General features: G+C 49.7%; 1 protein-coding gene across 2 annotated transcripts; it reads right to left on the reverse strand.

Moving 5' to 3' along the window:
- Positions 1-416: 416 nt before the first annotated feature.
- Positions 417-20,275, reverse strand: LOC308525047 (phospholipase A and acyltransferase 3-like). 2 transcript variants are annotated; one of them, XM_081099753.1, is made up of 5 exons: positions 20,253-20,275; positions 17,038-17,146; positions 7,538-7,806; positions 853-949; positions 417-675 (listed from the first exon to the last, which is right to left on the reverse strand). In XM_081099753.1, exons 1-4 carry the CDS (start codon positions 20,259-20,261, stop codon positions 854-856), a joined length of 483 nt encoding a protein of 160 aa, XP_080955879.1. In that variant the 5' UTR covers positions 20,262-20,275; the 3' UTR covers positions 417-675; position 853. The 2 variants fall into 2 exon arrangements, with proteins under 2 accessions (XP_080955879.1, XP_080955878.1); XM_081099752.1 differs by lacking the exon at positions 20,253-20,275 and adding an exon at positions 19,053-19,556.
- Between the last annotated feature and the right edge of the window lie 25 nt (positions 20,276-20,300).

Genomic DNA, 20,300 nt, shown 5'->3' on the forward strand with positions numbered 1-20,300 from the left:
GGGAAAAGCAGAGAATGGCCGGGACGCACTCAGGCGGCTGGGGAAGAGCCCGGCACTGAGCTCGGCTGCCATGGCCACCCCCCCGGCTGGGGCTCAGCACAGACATTCATTTCTCACCGTCCTGGAAGCGGACAAGTTCAAGGCGAAGGTGCTGGCAGATCCAGTTCCTGGTGGAACCTCTTCCTGGCTTGCAAATGGCCACCTTCTCGCTCTGTCCTCACATGGAGGAGAGAGGGCTCTGGTCTGTCTTGTAAGGGCACGGACCCCATCATGCCCACCCGCACCCTCGCCACCACCTCATGACCTCCTCTGAGCCTCATGACCTCCCAGAGGCCCAGCTCCGAACACCAGGACATTGGGGGTTAGGGCTGCAACGTGATCAGGGGGAGGGGGTAAGTGTGACACACACATTCAGTGCAAGACAGAGCCCAACTGTGTCTTTAATAGCATTCACACCAGACGTATTTCCCCAATTAGATCTTCCTGTGCTTTTATAGCTCCATTGAAAGCAGCCTGACTGTTCTGGCCGCTGTGTCTTGAGTGTTGATCGATGAACCAGGGGTCTCATGTTAAATTCCCAGAGGCTTGATCCCCAGTAGGAAGCGTGCAGGAGGCGGCCACTGATGAATTTCTCCCTTCGATGTTTCCCTCTATCCCCGGCCCCTTCCTCTATTTCTAAAAAATAAAAATAAAAAAGTCGATAAAAACATATTTTTTAAAAAATTTAGCATAAATGAGTATAAAACAGTGAAATCAATTTGAAACCCCACCCCCGCTAGCTATGCAAGTCTTCTCCATACTAACTGGTTGCCACTAACATGATTCCTTGGCCTCAATACTTTTCCTGCTCACCTCAGTTCCGCTGGACCGTCATGAGGGCCCCGATCATGGCCAAGCCCATGCCGAGGACGCTTGTAAGCACGCCACCTTTCAGGATCGCTTCAGTGACCTGTAACACAAGACATGGGGCGTTACACTGCAGGTCAGTGACCGGGCCACGTTTACTCAACACATTCATGTTCACTCAGGAGTGACCCGGGTCCCCTTCAACGGAACCACAGAAGGAATCATTGTTTGCAGGGCAACAGGCGACCAGGAGAGCAGAGAAGAGGCGGGAGAGAACGGGAGGGGGAAGGAGCTGTGGGTGTGAGGGAGACAGCGGCCCTATAGGTGCTGAAAGGCTCAGAGAGCCGGAGGGGGTGCCATGGGAAGGACACAGGCGGTGCCTGGACGGTCTAGGTTAGGGCTGGCCACTGGGAGCCTGAAGCAAGTGCAGAGTTAGGGAAACCCCCAGTGAGCTCTCACGACCCAGGGCTGGGCCAGGATGGTTCTGGGCGGCCCAGGAGCTGAGCCCGGCCCAGGCACAGCGTGGGCGCTGGGGGAGGAGCTGCTGATCCCATGTCGTGACTGGGCAGCGGCTCTTGGAGTGAGATCACCTGCTTCTGCGCTGACCGGGGAGGGTTCTGGACAAGGAAGCGGACACTCGGACAGCAGGGATGAGGCGGTGGAGACCTCAGGATGGTCCCTGAGGGTCGTGCACTCGGCAGCGCCGTGTGAGCCACCCCTGCCCACAGCGCTGTGCTGGGGAAGCGGGCGAAGACCCCGAGAGCGGCTGCTTCCAGGCGTCAATACTGGGCGGGACTTCCCAGGCTCTCAATCGTCTCAATCTGCCCCAAACCCTACTGATACCCGTGTTAGATGCCCCCTGTACAGAGGAGAAGACTGAGGGGGACAGGGGAAAGAACTCCCCAAAGCCACCCCACGCCCAGTGACAGGGACCAGGACGCCTGGTGTCCTAACAAGCCCACCGAAGCCTCCTCCGCCGGAAGGAAAAATGCTCAAACAGAGCACATGGCAGGTTTCTGTGGAAGATCGTGACTGGGCGCCACGTGAGCGGCTGGGGAAGGAAAAGCCGCACCGCCCACTTCATTCAGAGACACTCAGACATGCTCCCACGTGTCGGCGATAAACAGACTTTCCTCAGCTCCACTCTGACTGGCACAGAGGTGACGGGTGTTTTAAAGGGTGCGCAACGGAGGGGGACAGGCTGGGATTCAGCAGTCTGTGAAATGAGAATTTGCAAAGGGCCGGTCAGCATCAGTGAAGTTGGGCCCGGTGTCAGCCCTCTGGACGGATGGAAGCCAGGCTCCCAGGCTCCCAGGCTCCCAGGGGAGAGGAGGCAGAAGCCAGGCCCTCCTGACACTGCATTGTGATGGATTAGGACAGCAGGCGTGATGATAGGAACAGTGTGAAGACAGCTAAACCCAACCCCCAGGCGTGACAGGATGCTGCTTATCTATAATCAGTCGCCCTCGTGGCTGAACAGTGCAAACCCACATCCTGGAACAATAAGTTTGCAGAGTCTTAAACTGAAACCCAGGCATAGATGTTTGCAGTGGGAATGAAAGGGTTAAAGAGAACAAAACGGGGCAGAGGAAGACTTGTTGTGCTTAGCAGAAAGCTTGCAGCCTTGAGCACTGCATAGCCCAGAAGACCCTGACATGGGAGGAAACAAGGACAGACCAGACCCTTGTGTCAGCAGAGCGGCTGCAGCCAGCAAGGATTTGTGGAAACCTGTCTCTCCCTGCTCTCTCTGCTGATGCCTTTCTCGGTCTCAGCCCACCTACACCCAGGAGTTGGGAATCAAATCTTTTTGATACATTGTGGCCTCATGTCAAAGGTACGTGACATTGGCCCACACGGAACCTTTCATTTGGTGTCGCAACCTGGGAAGGTCTAGTGAGGGGTCCGGTAAGAGCCATCGCAGGGTTCCAGCAACCGGGCACTGGGCACTCAGAGAGACCGTGATCTTCCGGCTCCTGAGCTCCCCTTGTGTCCGGGGAAGGCTCCCCAGCCACACTCCTGCATGGCTGAGCTTCTGCTGAACTCGCGACACTGACTTGGGCCCCCCTAGCCTTCCTCCAGACCGGTCTGGGTCGGGCCGTGACTGGAAAGTGGACCTCTCCTGCCTTGCCTCCTCCCGCATCAATACAGCGCATAGATTCATAGGTAAGTGGCTTTAGTCTGTTTTCCTCCGACGGACTCTCCTGTCATTTGGGTTTGGAGCCAGGCTCCAGGCTGATACTGTTCAGCCGCCCCCCCCCCCCCGCCCCCGGAAATCCAGCGCTTGTCAGGACAGGTCCTCAGGGACCAGGTTCCCTCGCCCCCTCTCCTGACCTGATGGGGACGCCTGTCATGGAGGGAGGGCTCCGTCCGTTTCTGGTGAGCATTAGGGGGAGACAGGGACGTCTTCTCGGCCTTAACTTCACGGAAAGCAGACCTTGAGCCACCGCCAGTCGCCATGGGGAATTCACAGGCGACCATTCTCCGCACCACACCCCTGGACTGTCTACCTAAAGCCTTCAGACCCTAGAAATCTCGCTGGTCTTCTGGCCTCAGTAAAACAGCACTTTTGACTTCCACATTGTAACTGACCTGGACAGTTCCGCCGCAGGCAGGGCAAGTGGCCTGAGGTCTGTATGTCCAGGCTTCTTACACTCAGGGACACCGCCTTCTCTCTGTCACAGCTGCTCTCCCTCACGATTTTCCTTCTTCACTCTGAGCCCCCAGAGGATCTCAGATCCTCCTGCTCCTTCACCACTTTTGATCTCGCCGGCCATCCCCCGGTCCCCTAGCTTAGGGCTCCTCCATCTCAGCAGCCTGAGAGCCCACCACCCTGCCCAGCAGATCCCACCACCACCTCCCCATCTCACACCTGCTCCGAGCAGGTTTCACTCTTTTCCTCCCGACTTTGGCACGAGCCTTAAGTGCCCCCTTCGGGAAATTGCTGGCGCCAAATCTGGCTTCATGCCCAGGCCACACAGCATAGAGCAGACCATATGGTCCAGCCTGCAAGCAGCTCTGCCCACATTAACCTGGCTTTTACCCTCTTTGGGCTTCCTGACACTATTTTCCTCCTCCTCCTCCTCCTCCTCCTCCTCCTCCTCCTCCTCCTCCTCCTTGAGCCCTGCTTTTTAAAATTAGTTACGAAGTTTATAAAAACAAGATTACAAGTCTTAGTTAACCAAACAATAGGACAGTTTGTCCTTAGCCAGGCAAAGGGACCCTATGGGTCTATACCCCAGGAAATAATCTGAATTTACTCCTTAGGTGTCCACAACAGCCCCTCCCACGCATGAAGCGGACAAAGAGGAATGTCAACCCCATCCCCCTTCTTTTCCTTTATATATACCCCTAAAGACGGGAATGAAAGGGTTACAGAGAATAGAACGGGGCAGAGAAAGACTTGTTGTGCTTAGCAGATATCTCGCAGAAAGCTTGCAGCCTTGAGCACAGCACAGCTCAGATAACCGGGAGACACCTGGCATGGGAGGAACCAAGGACGGACCAGACCCCCACGTCAGCAGAGTGGCTGCAGCCAGCCAGGATCCACAGAAACCTGTCTCTCCCTGCTCTCTCCGTGGATGCCTTTCTCGGTCTCAGCCCACCTGCACCCAGGTGTCGGGAATCAAGTCTCTTTTGATACATTATGGCCTCATGTCATAGGTGTGCAACCCCGGCCCACTCCCAACCTTTCAGGTGTCAGCTAGAAGATTTTTTATCACCTACTTTGCAGCAAAATAGCTTTTAGACAAAACCACACAGAGACCCAGAAGCAAGAAACAGAACCTAGGGACACATATATCTGGGTTCAGGAGAATAGATTTGCTCAGCTTTTGGGAAACTGATTCCCTGAGCCTGCAGCCCTGCATTGGGAATAAAGGGGAATTTCTGCATCTCCCTAGTGCTTGGTGGCCTGTTTCCCGTCTTTGGTTACTTTGCCATAACAGCATCTCTCTATATATGTTTTTTGTTAAGAATAGTTTATTGATCCTGAGAGAGAGAGAGGGAGGGAGAGGGAGGGAGAGGGAGAGAGAGAAGCATCCGTGTGAGAGCACATCGATGGGCTGCCTCCTGCTCATACCCCAGCGGGGTTAAGCCTGCAACCCAGGCCTGTGCCTGACCAGGAACTGAACTGGCGACCTCCTGGTGCGCAGGATGACACCCAACCAACACAGCCACTGGGCCAGGGCTGATATTTCAAAGGACAGGATGGCGCTCAAGTCCTTGAGAGCGACACCCCTGAGCTGCAGGCCACACATGCCCGTCCCGGGGCAGAGGGGGTCCCCAGTGGCAGCCCCTGTCAGTAAGCGCTCTGAGAGGCGCTCAGGGCCCGGCCCAGAGGTTGGCTGGACAGTCCCTCTCCTGGCAGCCTTCTGCTTCTCCCACAGGCATTTCAGTCCTAGGGGCGCCCACTGGTTTATGGAGGGAGATGGAGGGAGTCTCTGTAGACAGAGGCAGGGAGCAGGAAGGAGTAAGAGGGAGACAGACAGGCAAGGCTGAGTTCCCGGCTGTGGAAGGAGCTCAGAAGGGAGGCACCAGGGACCAGCTGCTCAGGGGAAGAGACCTCCCCGAGTCCCTCGGAAGCACAGCAGACGGCCAATCACCCCTGAAACGCTGGGGTCTCCCAGATTGGCCCTCAGGGGTTCGGGCACAGATGCATGATGGGCAGCCCCAACCTCAGGCTGCCACGCCTCCCACCTCAGCTCAAAGGAGGGAGACCCCACAGCAGGGTCCCCGCGGGCACCAGGGGGCATTTTCCAGTGGGTTCCCTGCCCCTCCCCTTTCAGCACACCCTTCTCCCCTCACAGAAGAGGAGCTTCGTCCACACTGACCAGGATCTACAGCCTTGGCCGAGGCGTAAGGTTCCAGGGAGGATGGGGCACCCGCTGCTTCCAGACAGACCGGCCGTGGGAAGAACCAGGAGACCACATCCCCCCCTGGGAGGCTCCCTCCACCTCTGTTACTTTAGATGGGAATTCCCACCCCCAGACACTTCCCATGGAAACGTGCTGTAATGTATTCATTTGAGTTCAGGGGGAGGGGGAAGCCAGTTTTTTTCCTAAAAGAAGTGAAGTCTGGCCCTAGCCGGTTTGGCTCAGTGGATACAGTGGATACAAGGGTTCCAGGTTCGATTCACATCAAGGGCACGTACCTCAGTTGCAGGCTCATCCCTGACCCTGGATGGGGCTCAGGTGGGCGGCATCCAATCGATGTGTCTCCCTCACACCAATGTTTCTCTCTGTGTGTCTCTCCCCTCCCTTCCACTCTCTCTAAAAATCAATGGAAAAAATATCCTTGGATGAGGATTAACAATAAAAATAAATAAAAGAATGAGCTGAGTCTGCTTTGGCTGATTGGTTCGCAAAAATGCCTGCTCTGACTATTTAAATGACATGGCAGACATTTCCCATTAACTGCATGAGCTAACTATGTAATGCCAAGAACGTGAAGAAAATAGACACATGTGTACCAGCTACGCAATATACCCTGCTCTGCAACTCTTTTGTATTTAAAAACTGTTTAAATGTTTGATGTCAGCTAAGAATGTGTGAGGGGTATGTGGTTTTTCAAATTATCTGAGACCAGGAGTCAGCAAACTATGGCACAGGGGCCCAAGCCAGCCCACTGCCAGGTCTGATCACATGATTGAGTCCATGCCCCCTCCCCTGGGCACTGACCTTTAGGCCACTTCACAACTGACATTCCCTTTTGCTTAGACCACGGTCCACTTGCTAAGACCATTATCTTTCCCCTCAGGACCCGCCTAGAGAATTCTCCGCCCAGAAAAGCCCCCCTAAAGTCTTTTAAAGCCTCTGACCCACCCATTCCTGGGTGCGGGTGGCATTTTTGGGCTCAGCCCATCTGGTGTCCAGGTGACCTAATAAACTCATAATTCTTTACTCCTTTTGCCCTTATGCATTCCTCCTTCGGCGATTCTAACACCCACCACTGTTTTCATAAAAATCTTTTTCAGGAATGGCCTCACCCACTCCATTACGGATTGTCCACGACTGCGTTCCTGCTACAAAGCTTGCGGAGTCGAGTGGAGAGACAGAGCCCACGTGGGACAGAGCCTGAAAGGTGGACCGCCCCCAGCACTTCCCAGAAAACGTCTGTGTGGCTCTTCCTCCTCCTGGCTCCCACTTGTCCTCCTCCCTCGGCCTGCAGTCCTTGTCACCCTACTCCCTGGTCATCTCCAGCTCATTGTACAGCTTCAATTTAATCAAAACAATTAAATCAGATTCAGCTCAATTATCACCTCTTCTGTGATTCCTTCCTGGATCAGGCACCTGGGATCAAATCCCACCTCTGCACATGGCTGTCAGGTGCTAGAGACTCAATGCCTAGTGGTTGGATGAGTTTGGGTGAGCTAGTAAAGCACCGTGAGCCTCAGTTTCCTCATCTGTAAAGTGGGGATAAAACAACCCTCCTCTAGAGCTATGGAGGGGGCAGGGGTGACTGTCATGGCTGTGATATCACCCCCTAACCTCACTGATCTGCACAGCGACTGGCACTTCTCCCCACTCTCATCCCTACCTTGACTGTCACTCCCTTGAGGGCAGGGATTCTGTCCCTGCTATTTTGTCTCTTTCGTGCCTCTGCCTCCACCCTGGCCGCCCACACGATGCCCAGCCTCTGTCAGCGGAGGGAATGGTCTGGTTCCTGGGGACAGGGACACGGGCTGAGGACGCACCTGGTCGCTGCGGTGGACTCCGTAGCGCAGCTCGTTCACGAAGTGCTCACAGTTGTCGGTGGTCAGCTTGTAGAGCATCTCCTGCCCCACCTTCTCCTCCGCCCGCTGCACAATTTTCCTGGGAGGCAGCGGGGAGTACTTCCGGTCATGCTTGTTATTGACACGGTACTCGTCGTTCCCGGCCACCTTCTTCAGCAGCTCCTTCTTCACTATGGCCCTCTCAGACCCGGAGGACATGATGTTGGCCAACGCAGCTCCCGTGATGTCACCTGTGGTTCCCAAAGAGGAAACAGGCCGATGGTCAGGGCTGAGAGTGGGCAAGAAGGCAGCCCCACGCCCTGGGCTTCATCAGTGAGGATGAGCTGGGGAAAGGTTGGCCCCCTGCCTGGCTTCAAACTCAAACACAGGCCGACCCTGCCTGGGTGCCCTTGGAGAAGTCACAGCTGCCCCTGGACTCTGGCTCCCTCATTTCTAAAGCCGAGGATGTGGATTCTCCTAAAGGCCCCTGTGGGCGCAGCTGTCCCTGAAAGACGCAGGAGGGGCAGAGGGTACGGGGCACAGACCCCAGGTGCAGCCCAGCCAGAGCGGGGTGGGCCCTCAGCAGCCAGGGTGACATGGTTCCAATAGTAGGAAAGGAGGCTGCTGGGCAAGCCCAGGCCTGACCTGCAAACCCAGAGCCCCACCCACCGTGTGGCCTCAGGCCAGTCCCTTCTCTTCTTAGGGGCTGTCATCACTTACTGATTAAGGGACTGGGTCAGGTGACAGCCACACTCTCCAACCTCAAGATTCTCGGATTTGCCCCTAACAGGACACCCGCCTCCTGCCTCACCCTGGCTTCTGGGAAAACTGACATGAGAAGGCAGAGTGATGGGCCCTGAAACCCTCAGTGGGGGGAGGGGCCGTGTACCTGCCAGATGGAGCTGGGCTCACAGAAAGCCTGTTCGTATGAAGTCAATCTCTGAACAGCCAGTTCATCCAATGACCAGCTTCCACATTCCCTGACTGTGTGTGTGTGTGTGTGTGTGTGTGTGTGTGTGTGTTCACTTTAGTTCACCAGTTCTTATTTTCATTTTAAAAGGGCATTTGACCCTGGCCAGTGTGGCTCAGTTGGTTGGAGCATCGTCCTGTACACAGAGAGAGCGAGAGAGAGAAACATCTCACATTGATGTTTCTCTCTCTCTCTCACACACACTCCCTTCTCTAAAAATCAATGAAAAAATATCCTCAGATGAGGATCAACAAAAAAAAAATAAAAAACCAGTAAGTTATTCCTTTTTTTTTTATTATTGCTTAAAGTATTACAAAGGGTATTACATATGTGTCCATTTTATCCCCCCGCCCTAGACAGTCCCCTAGCCTCCCCTACCCCCCAATGCCTTATGTCCACTGGTTATGCTTATATGCATGCATACAAGTCCTTTAGTTGATCTCTTACCCCCCTACCTCCTGCCCCCCAACCCTCCCCGGCCTTCCCGCTGCAGTCTGACAATCTGTTTGAGGCAGCTCTGCCTCTGTATCTATTATTGTTCAAAAGTTTATAATGGTCTCTATTATCCATGAATGAGTGAGTACATATGGTATTTTTCCTTCATTGACTGGCTTATTTCACTTAGCATAATGCTCTCCAGTTCCATCCATGCTGTTGCAAATGGTAAGAGTTCCTTCCTTTTTAGAGCAGCATAGTATTCCATCATGTAGATGTACCACAGTTTTCTAATCCATTCATCTACTGATGGGCACTTAGGCTGTTTCCAGATCTTAGCTATGGTGAATTGTGCTGCTATGAACATAGGGGTGCATATATCCTTTCTGATTGGTGTTTCTGGCTTCTTGGGATATATTCCTAGAAGTGGGATCACAGGGTCAAATGGGAGTTCCATTTTCAGTTTTTTAAGGAAACTCCATACTGTCTTCCATAGTGGCTGCACCAGTCTGCATTCCCACCAGCAGTGCACAAGTGTTCCTTTTTCTCCACATCCTCTCCAGCACTTGTCGTTTGTTGATTTGTTGATGATAGCCATTCTGACAGGTGTGAGATGGTACCTCATTGTTGTTTTGATTTGCATCTCTCGGATGATTAGTGACTTTGAGCATGTTTTCATATGTCTCTTGGCTTTCAGAATGTCCTCTTTTGAAAGGTGTCTATTTAGGTCCTTTGCCCATTTTTTGATTGGATTATTTATCTTCCTTTTGTTAAGTTGTATGAGTTCCCTATAAATTTTGGAGATTAGGCCCTTATCAGATATGACATTGGCAAATATGTTTTCCCACACAGTGGTTTTTCTCGTTGTTTTGTTGATGGTTTCTTTTGCTGTGCAGAAGCTTTTTATTTTGATGTAGTCCCATTTGTTCATTTTCTCTTTAGTTTCAAGTGCCCTAGGAGCTGTATCAGTGAAGAAACTGCTTTGGCATATGTCTGAGATTTTGTTGCCTTTGGATTCTTCTAGAATTTTTATGGTTTCCTGTCGTACATTTAAGTCCTTTATCCATTTTGAGTTTATTTTTGTGTATGGTGTAAGTTGGTGGTCTAGTTTCATTTTCTTGCATATATCTGTCCAATTTTCCCAACACCATTTATTGAAGAGACTATCTTGGCTCCATTGTATGTTCTTGCCTTCTTTGTCAAATATTAATTGAGCATATTGGTTCGGGCCGATTTCTGGGCTCTCTATTCTATTCCATTGATCTATATGCCTATTCTTGTGCCAGTACCAGGCAGTTTTGAGAACAGTGGCTTTGTAATACAACTTGATATCTGGTATTGAGATCCCACCTACTTTGGTCTTTTTCAGGATTGCTGCAGCTATTCGGGGTCTTTTTTTATTCCAGATGAATTTTTGGAGAGTTCGTTCTAGATCTCTGAAGTATGCCATTGGTATTTTAATGGGAAGTGCATTGAATTTATAGATTGCTTTGGGTAGTATGGACATTTTAATGATGTTGATTCTACCAATCCATGAACACGGTATGTTCTTCCATCTGTTTATGTCTTCCTCTATATCTTTTTTCAACGTCCTGTAGTTTTCTGAGTAGAGGTCTTTTACCTCTTTAGTTAAGTTTATTCCTAGGTAGCTTAATTTTTTTGGTGCGATGGTAAATGGGATTGTTTTTATAATCTCTCTTTCTGAAAGTTCACTATTGGTGTATAGAAATGCTTCAGATTTCTTGGGGTTAATTTTGTATCCTGCTACATTGCCAAATTCATGTATTAAGTCTAGTAGTTTTTTGATGGAGTCTCTAGGGTTTTGTATGTATAATATCATGTCGTCTGCAAATAAGGACAGTTTTACTTCCTCTTTTCCAATTTGGATGCCTTTTATTTCTTCTTCTTGCCGAATTGCAATGGCTAACACTTCCAGTACTATGTTGAACAGGAGTGGTGAGAGGGGGCATCCCTGTCTTGTTCCTGTTCTTAGGGGAAATGGTGTTAGTTTTTGTCCATTGAGTATAATGTTGGCTGTGGGCCTGTCATATATGGCTTTTATTATGTTGAGGTATGATACTTCTACTCCCACCTTGCTGAGAGCTTTTATCAAAAATGGGTGTTGAATTTTGTCAAATGCTTTTTCTGCATCAATTGATATGACCATGTGGTTTTTTTCTTTCAATTTGTTTATGTGATGTATCACGTTTATTGATTTGCGGATATTGTACCATCCTTGCATCCCTGGGATAAATCCTACTTGGTCATGGTGTATGATTTTTCTGATGTACTGCTGGATCCGATTTGCTAAGATTTTGTTGAGGATTTTGGCATCTATGTTCATGAGGGATATTGGCCTGTAATTCTCTTTCATTGTGTTGTCTTTACCTGGTTTTGGTATTAGGGTGATGCTGGCTTCATAGAATGAGCTGGGAAGTGTTCCTTCCTCTTGAATTTTTTGTAGTAGTCTGAGGAGGATAGGTTTTAGTCCTTCCTTGAATGTTTGGTAAAACTCCCCTGTGAAGCCGTCTGGTCCTGGGCTTTTGTTTGATGGAAGCTTTTTGATGACTGCTTCAATTTCTTCCATAGTTATTGGCCTGTTGAGATTTTTAGATTCTTCCTGATTGAGTTTTGGAATGTTGTATTTTTCTAGGAATTTGTCCATTTCCTCCAGGTTGTCTAGTTTGTTGGAGTAGAGCTGTCCATAGTATTTTTTAACAATCATTTGTATTTCTGTGGGGTCTGTTGTTATTTTGCCTCTATCGTTTCTGATTTTGTTTATTTGGGTCCTCTCTCTTTGCTTCTTGGTGAGTCTGGCTAGAGGTTTGTCAATCTTGTTTATCCTTTCAAAGAACCAGCTCTTGGTTTCATTGATTTTCTGTATTGTTTTTTTGGTCTCTATGTCATTTATTTCTGCTCTAATCTTTATTATCTCCTTCCTTCTGCTCACTCTGGGGTTTTCTTGTTGCTCTCTTTCTAATTCTTTGAGTTGTAGGGTTAGATGATTTACTACCATTTTTTCTTGGTTTTTGAGATAGGCCTGTAGAGCTATAAACTTCCCTCTCAGGACTGCTTTCATTGTGTCCCATAGGTTTTGGATTGTTGTGTTTTCATTGTCATTAGTTTCCAGGATGTTTCGAATTTCTTCTTTGATTTCATTGGTAACCCAATCAATATTTAATAGCATGCTATTCAGCTTCCAGGTGTTTGAGTATTTGGGGTTGTTTTTATTGTAGTTTATTTCTAATATTATGCCATCGTGGTCTGCGAAGACGCTTTTTATGATTTCAATCTTCTTGAATTTGGGGATACTTTGCTTGTGACCCAATATATGGTCTATTTTTGAATATGTCTTATGAGCATTTGAGTAGAATGTATATTCCCTGGCTTTGGGGTGAAGTGTTCTGAAGATGTCTATTAAGTCCATCTGATCTAGTGAGTCATTTAGGATTGCTGTATCTTTGCTGATTGTTTGTCTAGAGGGCTTATCCAGTGTTGTCAGTGGTGTATTAAAGTCCCCTACTATGATTGTATTGTTGTTGATCTCTCCTTTGATATCTTCCAGGAGTTTTTTTATGAATTTGGGTGCTCCTGCATTGGGTGCATATATGTTTACCAGGGTTATATCTTCTTGTTGAATTGATCCCTTTAGTATTATGAAGTGGCCTTCCTTATCTCTTGTTATGGCCTTCACTTTGAGGTCTATTTTGTCCGATATAAGTATTGCTACCCCAGCTTTCTTTTCCTTTCCATTTGCCTGAAAGATATTTTTCCATCCTTTCACTTTCAGTCTGTGTGAGTCCCTTCTAATGAGGTGGGTTTCTTGTAGACAGCAGATGTATGGGTCATGTTTTTTTATCCATTCAGCCACTCGATGTCTTTTGTTTGGAGCATTTAGTCCGTTTACGTTTAAAGTTATTATTGAAAGGTACTTGTTTGTAGCCATTTCTGTTTTTGTGTGGCTGTTTTCTTTCTGAGCTTTTTATTTCTTATTTTTATACCAGTCCCTTTAGCATTCCTTGCATTGCTGGCTTGGTGGTGATAAACTCCCTTAGCCTTTTTTTGTCTGTGAAGCTTCTTATTTCCCCTTCAAGTTTGAATGATAGCCTCGATGGATAGAGTATTCTTGGATTCAGTCCTTTGCTTTGCATCACTTTGTAAATTTCTGTCCATTCTTTTCTGGCCTGATGTGTTTCTGTTGAGAAATCATTAGACAATCTAATGGGAGATCCCTTGTATGTAACTTTCCGTCTCTCTCTTGCAGCCTGTAAGATTCTCTTTCTCCTGAACATTTGCCATGGTAATTATGATGTGTCTTGGTGTGGGTCTTTTCGGGTTCACCTTGTTTGGGACTCTCTGGGCTTGTGTGACTTTTTTCTTCCCCACCTCAGGGAATTTTTCTGATATTATTTCTTCAAATAGGTTTTCTAAACCTTGTTCATCCTTCTGTTGTTCTGGTACCCCTATTATTCGTATGTTGTTTCGTTTCATGTTGTCCCAAAGCTCCCTTAGGCTCTCCTCCTGTCTTTTAATTTTTTTCTCCAATTGCAGTACATTTTGGGTGTGTTTTGCTTCCTTGTCTTCTAATTCACTAATTCGGTCCTCCGCTTCTCCTAGTCTACTGTTGATACTTTCAATGGAGTTTTTCATTGCAGCTATATCACTCTTCATTTCTTCTTGGGTCTTACTTAAGTTGTTGATTTTTTCATCTGTTTCTTCTAGCTTCTTGCAGAGGTTGTCAATTTTTTCCTCCATCCGGTTTATGCACTCTAGGACCCTTATTCTGAATTCTTTTTCTGTCATGTTGCATGCCTCTGTATTACTTAGCTGCTTTTCTGGAGAGTCCACCTTCTCTTTCCTTTGGGGGTTTCTTTGTCTACCCATGTTTGATCTCACTGACATATCTAGATGTTGAGTCGTTCAGTGGTTGCTCCCTTGGTGGCAGTGACTCCTTGGTCTGTGGTTGCTCTTCAGGCGGTTGCGGTAGCAGCTGCTCTTCAGTTGGCAGCAGCTCCTCTGGTGGGTGCTGTTCACAGCTGTGGTGGCTCTTCTGGCTGGTGGGGCGAGGTTTCACGTACAGCTGCTGTTCCTCAGCAGAGGGTGTGGTGCTCAGGAGGTTGCTGTTGCTTGGATCTGCTGCGTTGATTTAAAGGCACAAAATACAACACAACAAGGCACCACGTACCAGGCACTATACACAAATATATTCACGATATTAGTAACCCCAAATAAAGGTGACCACCTGAATTAAGAGAATTAGGGGATAAGGAAGAAGAGAAAAAGATAAAAGAGAAAAGAAAAGTAGGGACCAAAAAAAGGAGTGCAAAAATGAAATTGGGAAAAAGGAGGGGGGAAAATAAAAGCGAGAAAAGAAAAGAAAAGAAAAAAAAGAGCAAAAAGAGAGAATAAAGTGGAAGAGGGGAAGAGACTTTTTTATATGAGGAGAATACTCCTATAGAACAGCCATTAATCCCAACAAATTCCAGCAACAGCTCCCTGGAGATGAATGCAAACTAGAAACAACCAATAATATAACAATGAAAATAGAATGGAGAACACTAATCCCAAAATAAAATAAAGAGAAAATAAAATGGCACTTTAAAAAAAAAATGGTAAAGTGGTAGCAGTAATAATACTGATTAAAAATAAGAAGGTAGTAATTAAAAGGGTAAAATCAGGTGATGGAAAAAAGAAGAAAAAAAAAGAAAAAAAATTGGTTTCTTAGTTAAAAGGTGAAAAAAGAAAAAAAAAATGCAGTAGTGACGGTCCTTCGGTTAATCTATTCTTCAGTGTGGCTCGCCTTAGACCTGCCAGGTATTCAGGAGAGTGTTGAGTTTCCCTGCGATACACTGTTCCTCTGTGTTGTAAACCACCGTCCTTATTTTAAAGCAAGCCGCATTTGTTTCCCAGACTGCCTTATTTTGTGTTTAGCAAAGAGTCAGTTTGTGGGTCAGCCTCTGGGTGGCAGTGTTCTGGGGTTGGCCTCTGAGGCTATAGGGCCTCTCTGTCCAGTGGAAGTTCACTGCCCAGAGCTGGCTGCGTAATAGTTAGTTACAGGCGCTGTGTTGTTGCTGGGATTGAAAATCCCTCTATAGGCCAGACCCTGTTAACTCCCAGGGACTGATCAGGTTATTTTAATCCTTGATCTCATACAGGGTGGAATCTGGGTGTGGCTGTGCTCCTTGCCTGGGGGTTGGGGGGAGGAGTCTCACTCTCTGGAGAGGATGGCTGCCCCAGTCCTGGGCTCAGGGGTGTCTCAGCGCTCAGTTCGCTGCCACCTCTCCCGGCCCCCCTTCTCTCCTCAGTCTCTCCCCAGATTCCACTCCTCCGCACACTCTCCCTCTCTTCAGCACAGGTGAGTGTCTGTATCCGAAATGTCCCACGAACAGGATTCAGTAAAAACAAACAAACAAACGCCAGCCGCGGAAACGGGAAAGGCTTGGTTTCTGTAAGCTTCTTTTACCGGGACTGCATGGTCTGGTCAGCTCTCCAGGCTGCCCCCTTTAGGCTCAGTCCTCTGTGATCACAGAACCCAGCTCTCAATTCCCCCTGCGGCGCCAGGAATCCCGCGGTTCTCCTTTCCCCCGTCAGGGGCTGTGCCTGTCCCAAGGGACTCGGCTGTCTGCCACGCGGTCTCCCTCCGACTCTCTGGGCTCAGAGGTCTGGCAAACTTTGCTGCCCAAATCCCTGGGTTTTTTTTACCTTTCCAGGGGAGTTCTGCTCTTCCCGGCTGTGAACCATCTCACCAGCTGAGCAATTTCGCCAATTCGGGGTGGATGTTACTAGTTTCAGCTGCTCACTCCATCTGCTCCGGGACACGACCTGGGACGCGTCTGCCTATACCGCCGCCATCTTCTCTCTCCCCCAACTTTTTTACCTGGGTTGCAGGTTTGATCCCCAGTCAATGTGTCTCAGTTATTCCTTAATAACCCTAATTTTTTAAAGCCTGCATTTGGCTTTAAAATTCACATGTGTATGTTCACATCTGCTGTAGAGCTGTTTGTAACCTTTGCACCTTCTGTCATGAAATGCAGGCATGGATTTTATTTGGCCCGTTCCCTGCTGTTGGTGGTTCCCAGGCTTTCGGCATTTGCTTTAATGCCACAATGCTCTGGGAGGGAAGGGAGGTTGGCTCAGCACCCACCAGGCCCTGCCCAGGCTCCCCCGTGCTGTCCTGCATCCCACCCTGCACGACCGGGAGGTGGGGTTCTCATCTGCTCTACAGAGGGTGCAGCTGAGCTAGGGGGCAAGTAACACAGGCAAGTCACAGGTTGGGAAGCGGAGGCCCCAGGACCCCGAACGGGTTCTGCTAAGTGGGAGGCCCACGCTCCTTCCATGCCTCTGAGCCAGCTGTACGCTGTGTCCTACTCATCTGCCTCCAGAACATGGAGCACACAAAGGGGTGCTTTCCTGGGACAGTGGGTTGGCTGGAAGTGAACCCCAGTATCACCTGGAACAAAGGCTAACAGTTCGTCCTCCACGAACTCGCTGCTGAGGAAGAGGAGCGGCTGCCAGACCTACCAGGGAACATCATACAGCCAATGGCCACTGAGAACCCACCATGCCAGGCACTGGGTGAGAACAGCGCACAAGTGTGCAACCGCTAACACTCCCACTGTAGCTGGTCATTTGTAAACAAGGATCTGAAGTCCTGCCAAGAAGAAGTGAATGTTCTATCAGGAGCCCAGTATAACTTGCCAGTGAGTCATGCTGAGTCAAGATTGCACACAATCTTGAGTTCCCGGAACATTTACCTCCCTGAGAAAGAATAAGATTACATAGCCATGGGTGTAGAGCAGAAAGGGAGGGCACAGCTGCAAGTTGTCTTCAATACGCTATTGTAATAATATAGAACAAAACGAGATTTAGTTGATTAACTGCTGACACACTAACCTTGTACCAAACCCCAATAAAAGTGATGGTGAGAGTGCAGAGTTTGCTACATGCCTGAGCAAGCTGTAGCCCTCTGTCTGGCATCAATCATCCTGTATGCTTGTCTTACCTCTGCATCTTCGGTTCACTAAACATCCCTCAACACCCACCTCTGCCCTGTGCTTATTTGGGGAACCAGCCTTACCTGGAGGACCCAGGTGCACCACGTAGCCATCCCCCACGTAGACAGCCCAGTGCTTATAGACCAAGCGGGAAATCTCAATCAGGTCTCCAGGTTTCGGTTCAGCCTGTGACTGAAAAACCAGAGACAGACTGAGGTTAGTCCTCACAGGGAACATTCTAGAACCTGACCTGTAAGGAGCCCCAGCCCAGCCTGCAAGCTACCTCTGATCATCTCCTGCAGGCAACGGAAGTGGGCGCTCTCCTCGCACAGATGCAAAGTTCCTCCTTTACTGGGGCTGCTGAGCTGGAAGTGAGCTCTTCAGGGGCAAAGAAGAGATGGACAGGGTGTCCGGAGGGGAGGTGTGGGCAGGTGTGCAGCACGGGGGTGTGGCCGAGAGGTGGGCAGACATGGGCATGGGCACATGTTATGCCAGAGCATGTTGGTGTCAGTGAGTGAGTATATGACTGCCAGGAAGTCTCAAATGCCTCATCAAGGGCCGCCCACCTTGTGCCAGTCCTGAGTGATTCTGAGTGATAGAGCCCGGACTTGCACAGCCAGACACGGTGCTCAACAGGGCCCACATTTGAGATCCATCACTCCTTTGACCACAAACTGTCATGACCCCATTTGACAGATGAGAAGACTGAGTCTCAGGAAGGTTAGGTAACATGCAAAGATCCTTACCCAGTGAACAGAGAGGAAGATCAAACCTAGTCTGCATGTTACCAATGCTGCGCCCTTAACAGGCGGGCGGGGGCAGCTGAAGTCTGGGCGCCAGGCCAAGACCCAGCTGGGGACCCTAGGGTGTGACTGGAGTTGGTGGCAGGGCAGTGCCCTTCTGGGGTTTGCATGAGCAGGAAGTATGTTCCCCTCATCCCACTGGGAATTCCAGAAATGCCCTTATCACAAAAGTTGTATTTTAGGATCGCTCAGAGGCAGCCAGCACCTCTCCTCCCTAACTCAGCTGAGTGGGGTCACAGGGACCAGACTATCACGACCTGGGTGGGTGGCTGTTGCTGGGTGAAGTGAGGATGGCTGTCAACCGGAAATCTCCTGGGGAGACATGCTTGAGAGTAAAGCTCTTGACTACAGGCGTCTTGGGACAACCTGACCAAAGATGGAAGAATTTAAGCATAAAAAAGAAACACATGAGATATGTGAATAATAATATCAATGTGTTCATAATGACACTTTAAAAATGCGTTAGTCACCTTTGGAGGATGTGAAAGAGTCATCATGTCATTTAAAAAACTGGTAAATAAAGGAAAAGATTCAAGCATTTCCTAAGTGAACTGTACTCAGACAAGCAAGTTAAGAATGACAGCGAAACCCAAAGCCACAAAACTACATTTAAAAGGTGCCTACACTTCTATATGCAAAAGTCTAGCAAACACCTGGCAGGGCAGAGGAGGGACTGTGTGCCGGGGGTGGGGGTGGGGATGAGAAGGGGGTGCGGTGCAGAGGACTTTAGCCTTAATATTAGGTTTCCATTTGGGTTTGGGGAGGGGGGAAGAGGGCTAACAAGGAGAATGTGCTCACATATGTGTAGCAGAGATTAAATAACAGCCTTTTGCATGGTGTCGGGATGCAGCGAGCGTTCGGAAATGTGACTGTTACGGAGCCAGAAGGAAGGAGCAACATGTGGAAGGGAAGAGAGGGATGGAAAGAAAAGCAGAGGGAACAGGTGAGCTGCTTGGAGAGGAGGGTGGACAAGACCCCTTCCTGAAGCCCCCGCCTCGGCCCCACACCGCTGGGAGCCATTTCCTGTCCCTCCCTCCCAGCTCCTCCCAGCCACGCAGGACAGTGTGACTGAGGAGGTGGGACAGGGCAGTGGGCAGAGGCTGCCTGCCCTGAGCCCACCATTCCTGCCTCCTCAGGAAGCTCTGGGGAGCCCTCCCACCCCGGGATAGCGGACCCTCAGGGCTCAGTAGGCGCCCGAGCCTCTCGGTGCCAGCGCTGCAGCCCAGCAAGGAGACCCACATCATCTCCACTAACAGGATTGCGGTGTTTGAAATAAAAGCTTTCTGGGCACTTACCAGAGCCATCCTTCTGTAGCCAATAGATCACTGCCGGGTTCCTGTAGTTCTTTGCCTGCTGCTCTCCCCTCCTGTAGCTCCCCCGTCTCCCTGCCCCCCGCCCCTCTCATAGCTTGCTGCCCTGTCCCCTCTTGTAGCTCTCTGCAGCCCACCTGTGTCTCCGTGGTTCCCTGGCCCACCTTCTTGCTGATCTGTGACCTGGTCCTGATGTGCTTGGTCGTTACCCCTCAGGGCATAACAGCTAGTTAGCATATTCCTCTCTTACTGTATAGGATTTCCTTTTAAGGGAAGATGATCCCCCACCATCCCAGGTGCCCAGGCAGCTGTTTCACACCCTGTGATGAGATCAAACTGGACTAGATCTGGCTGGACCAGAAGGAGTCAGGGCCCCAAGCAGGTCAGCATCTTATGATCCGCCGAGAGAAGTGGAGCTGGACTAATCAAATCCTCTCGCTCTCAGACATTTGAACTAAGAAATGAAAAAAAATATAGCTTTTGGGCAGTAGGGGCTGAAACTGAAAAATCGTGATGTAAGGAGGCAAGAAAGGCACCAGTGGACCATGGGTGGGAGGAGACACCACCAACTCGGACCAAATAGAAGCCCCTGGTAATAGTGGGAGAGAAGGGAGCAGGCATCTGAACAGAGCTGGCTGGGCCCTGGCCGGTGTGGCTGGTGGCTGGGTGTTAACCCATAACCAAAAGGTTGATGGTTTGAGTCAGGGGACATGCTCAGGTGAGGGGCTTGTAGGAGGCAGCCAGTTGATGTTCTGCTCTCACATCGACACTTCTCTCTCTCTCTCTCTCTCTCTCTCTCTCTCTCTCTCTCTCTATCAATAAAAATATATTTTTTTAAATAAAGCAAGCTAGCCGAGTCACATCATGTGGATGGCAGAGCACCAGAGTGGAGGTGCATAAACTCCCGGGGCTGAGATGCCTGGAACCACCTTGACCCTGACGCCTCCCAGCTCTAGGACCTGGCAGACCAGCCTCATGACAGCTCCTGATGCTGGGTTTTCCCAGAATCCCCTTCCCTCTCCACAGAGGTCCTCAGACTAGGCCTGCTTTCCCTGGACTAGCCTAAGTGGGTGCTTGTTTCTTAGAGAGCCAGACTAGCCCTAGGAACACAGCCCGAAGCCCTCATTTATACCAGGGAGCTGCCCTCCCCTGCAGAGCCGGTTCTAGAAAGAGCTGGGGACTTACCGAAGCCATTGTTCGCCAGGGCAAGGTCTGCTTTCTGCTCCTAGTGCA

The sequence above is a fragment of the Myotis nattereri genome, assembly GCF_964212035.1.
Source record: "Myotis nattereri genome assembly, chromosome: 9".
In the NCBI taxonomy this organism is placed as follows: Eukaryota; Metazoa; Chordata; class Mammalia; order Chiroptera; family Vespertilionidae; genus Myotis; species Myotis nattereri.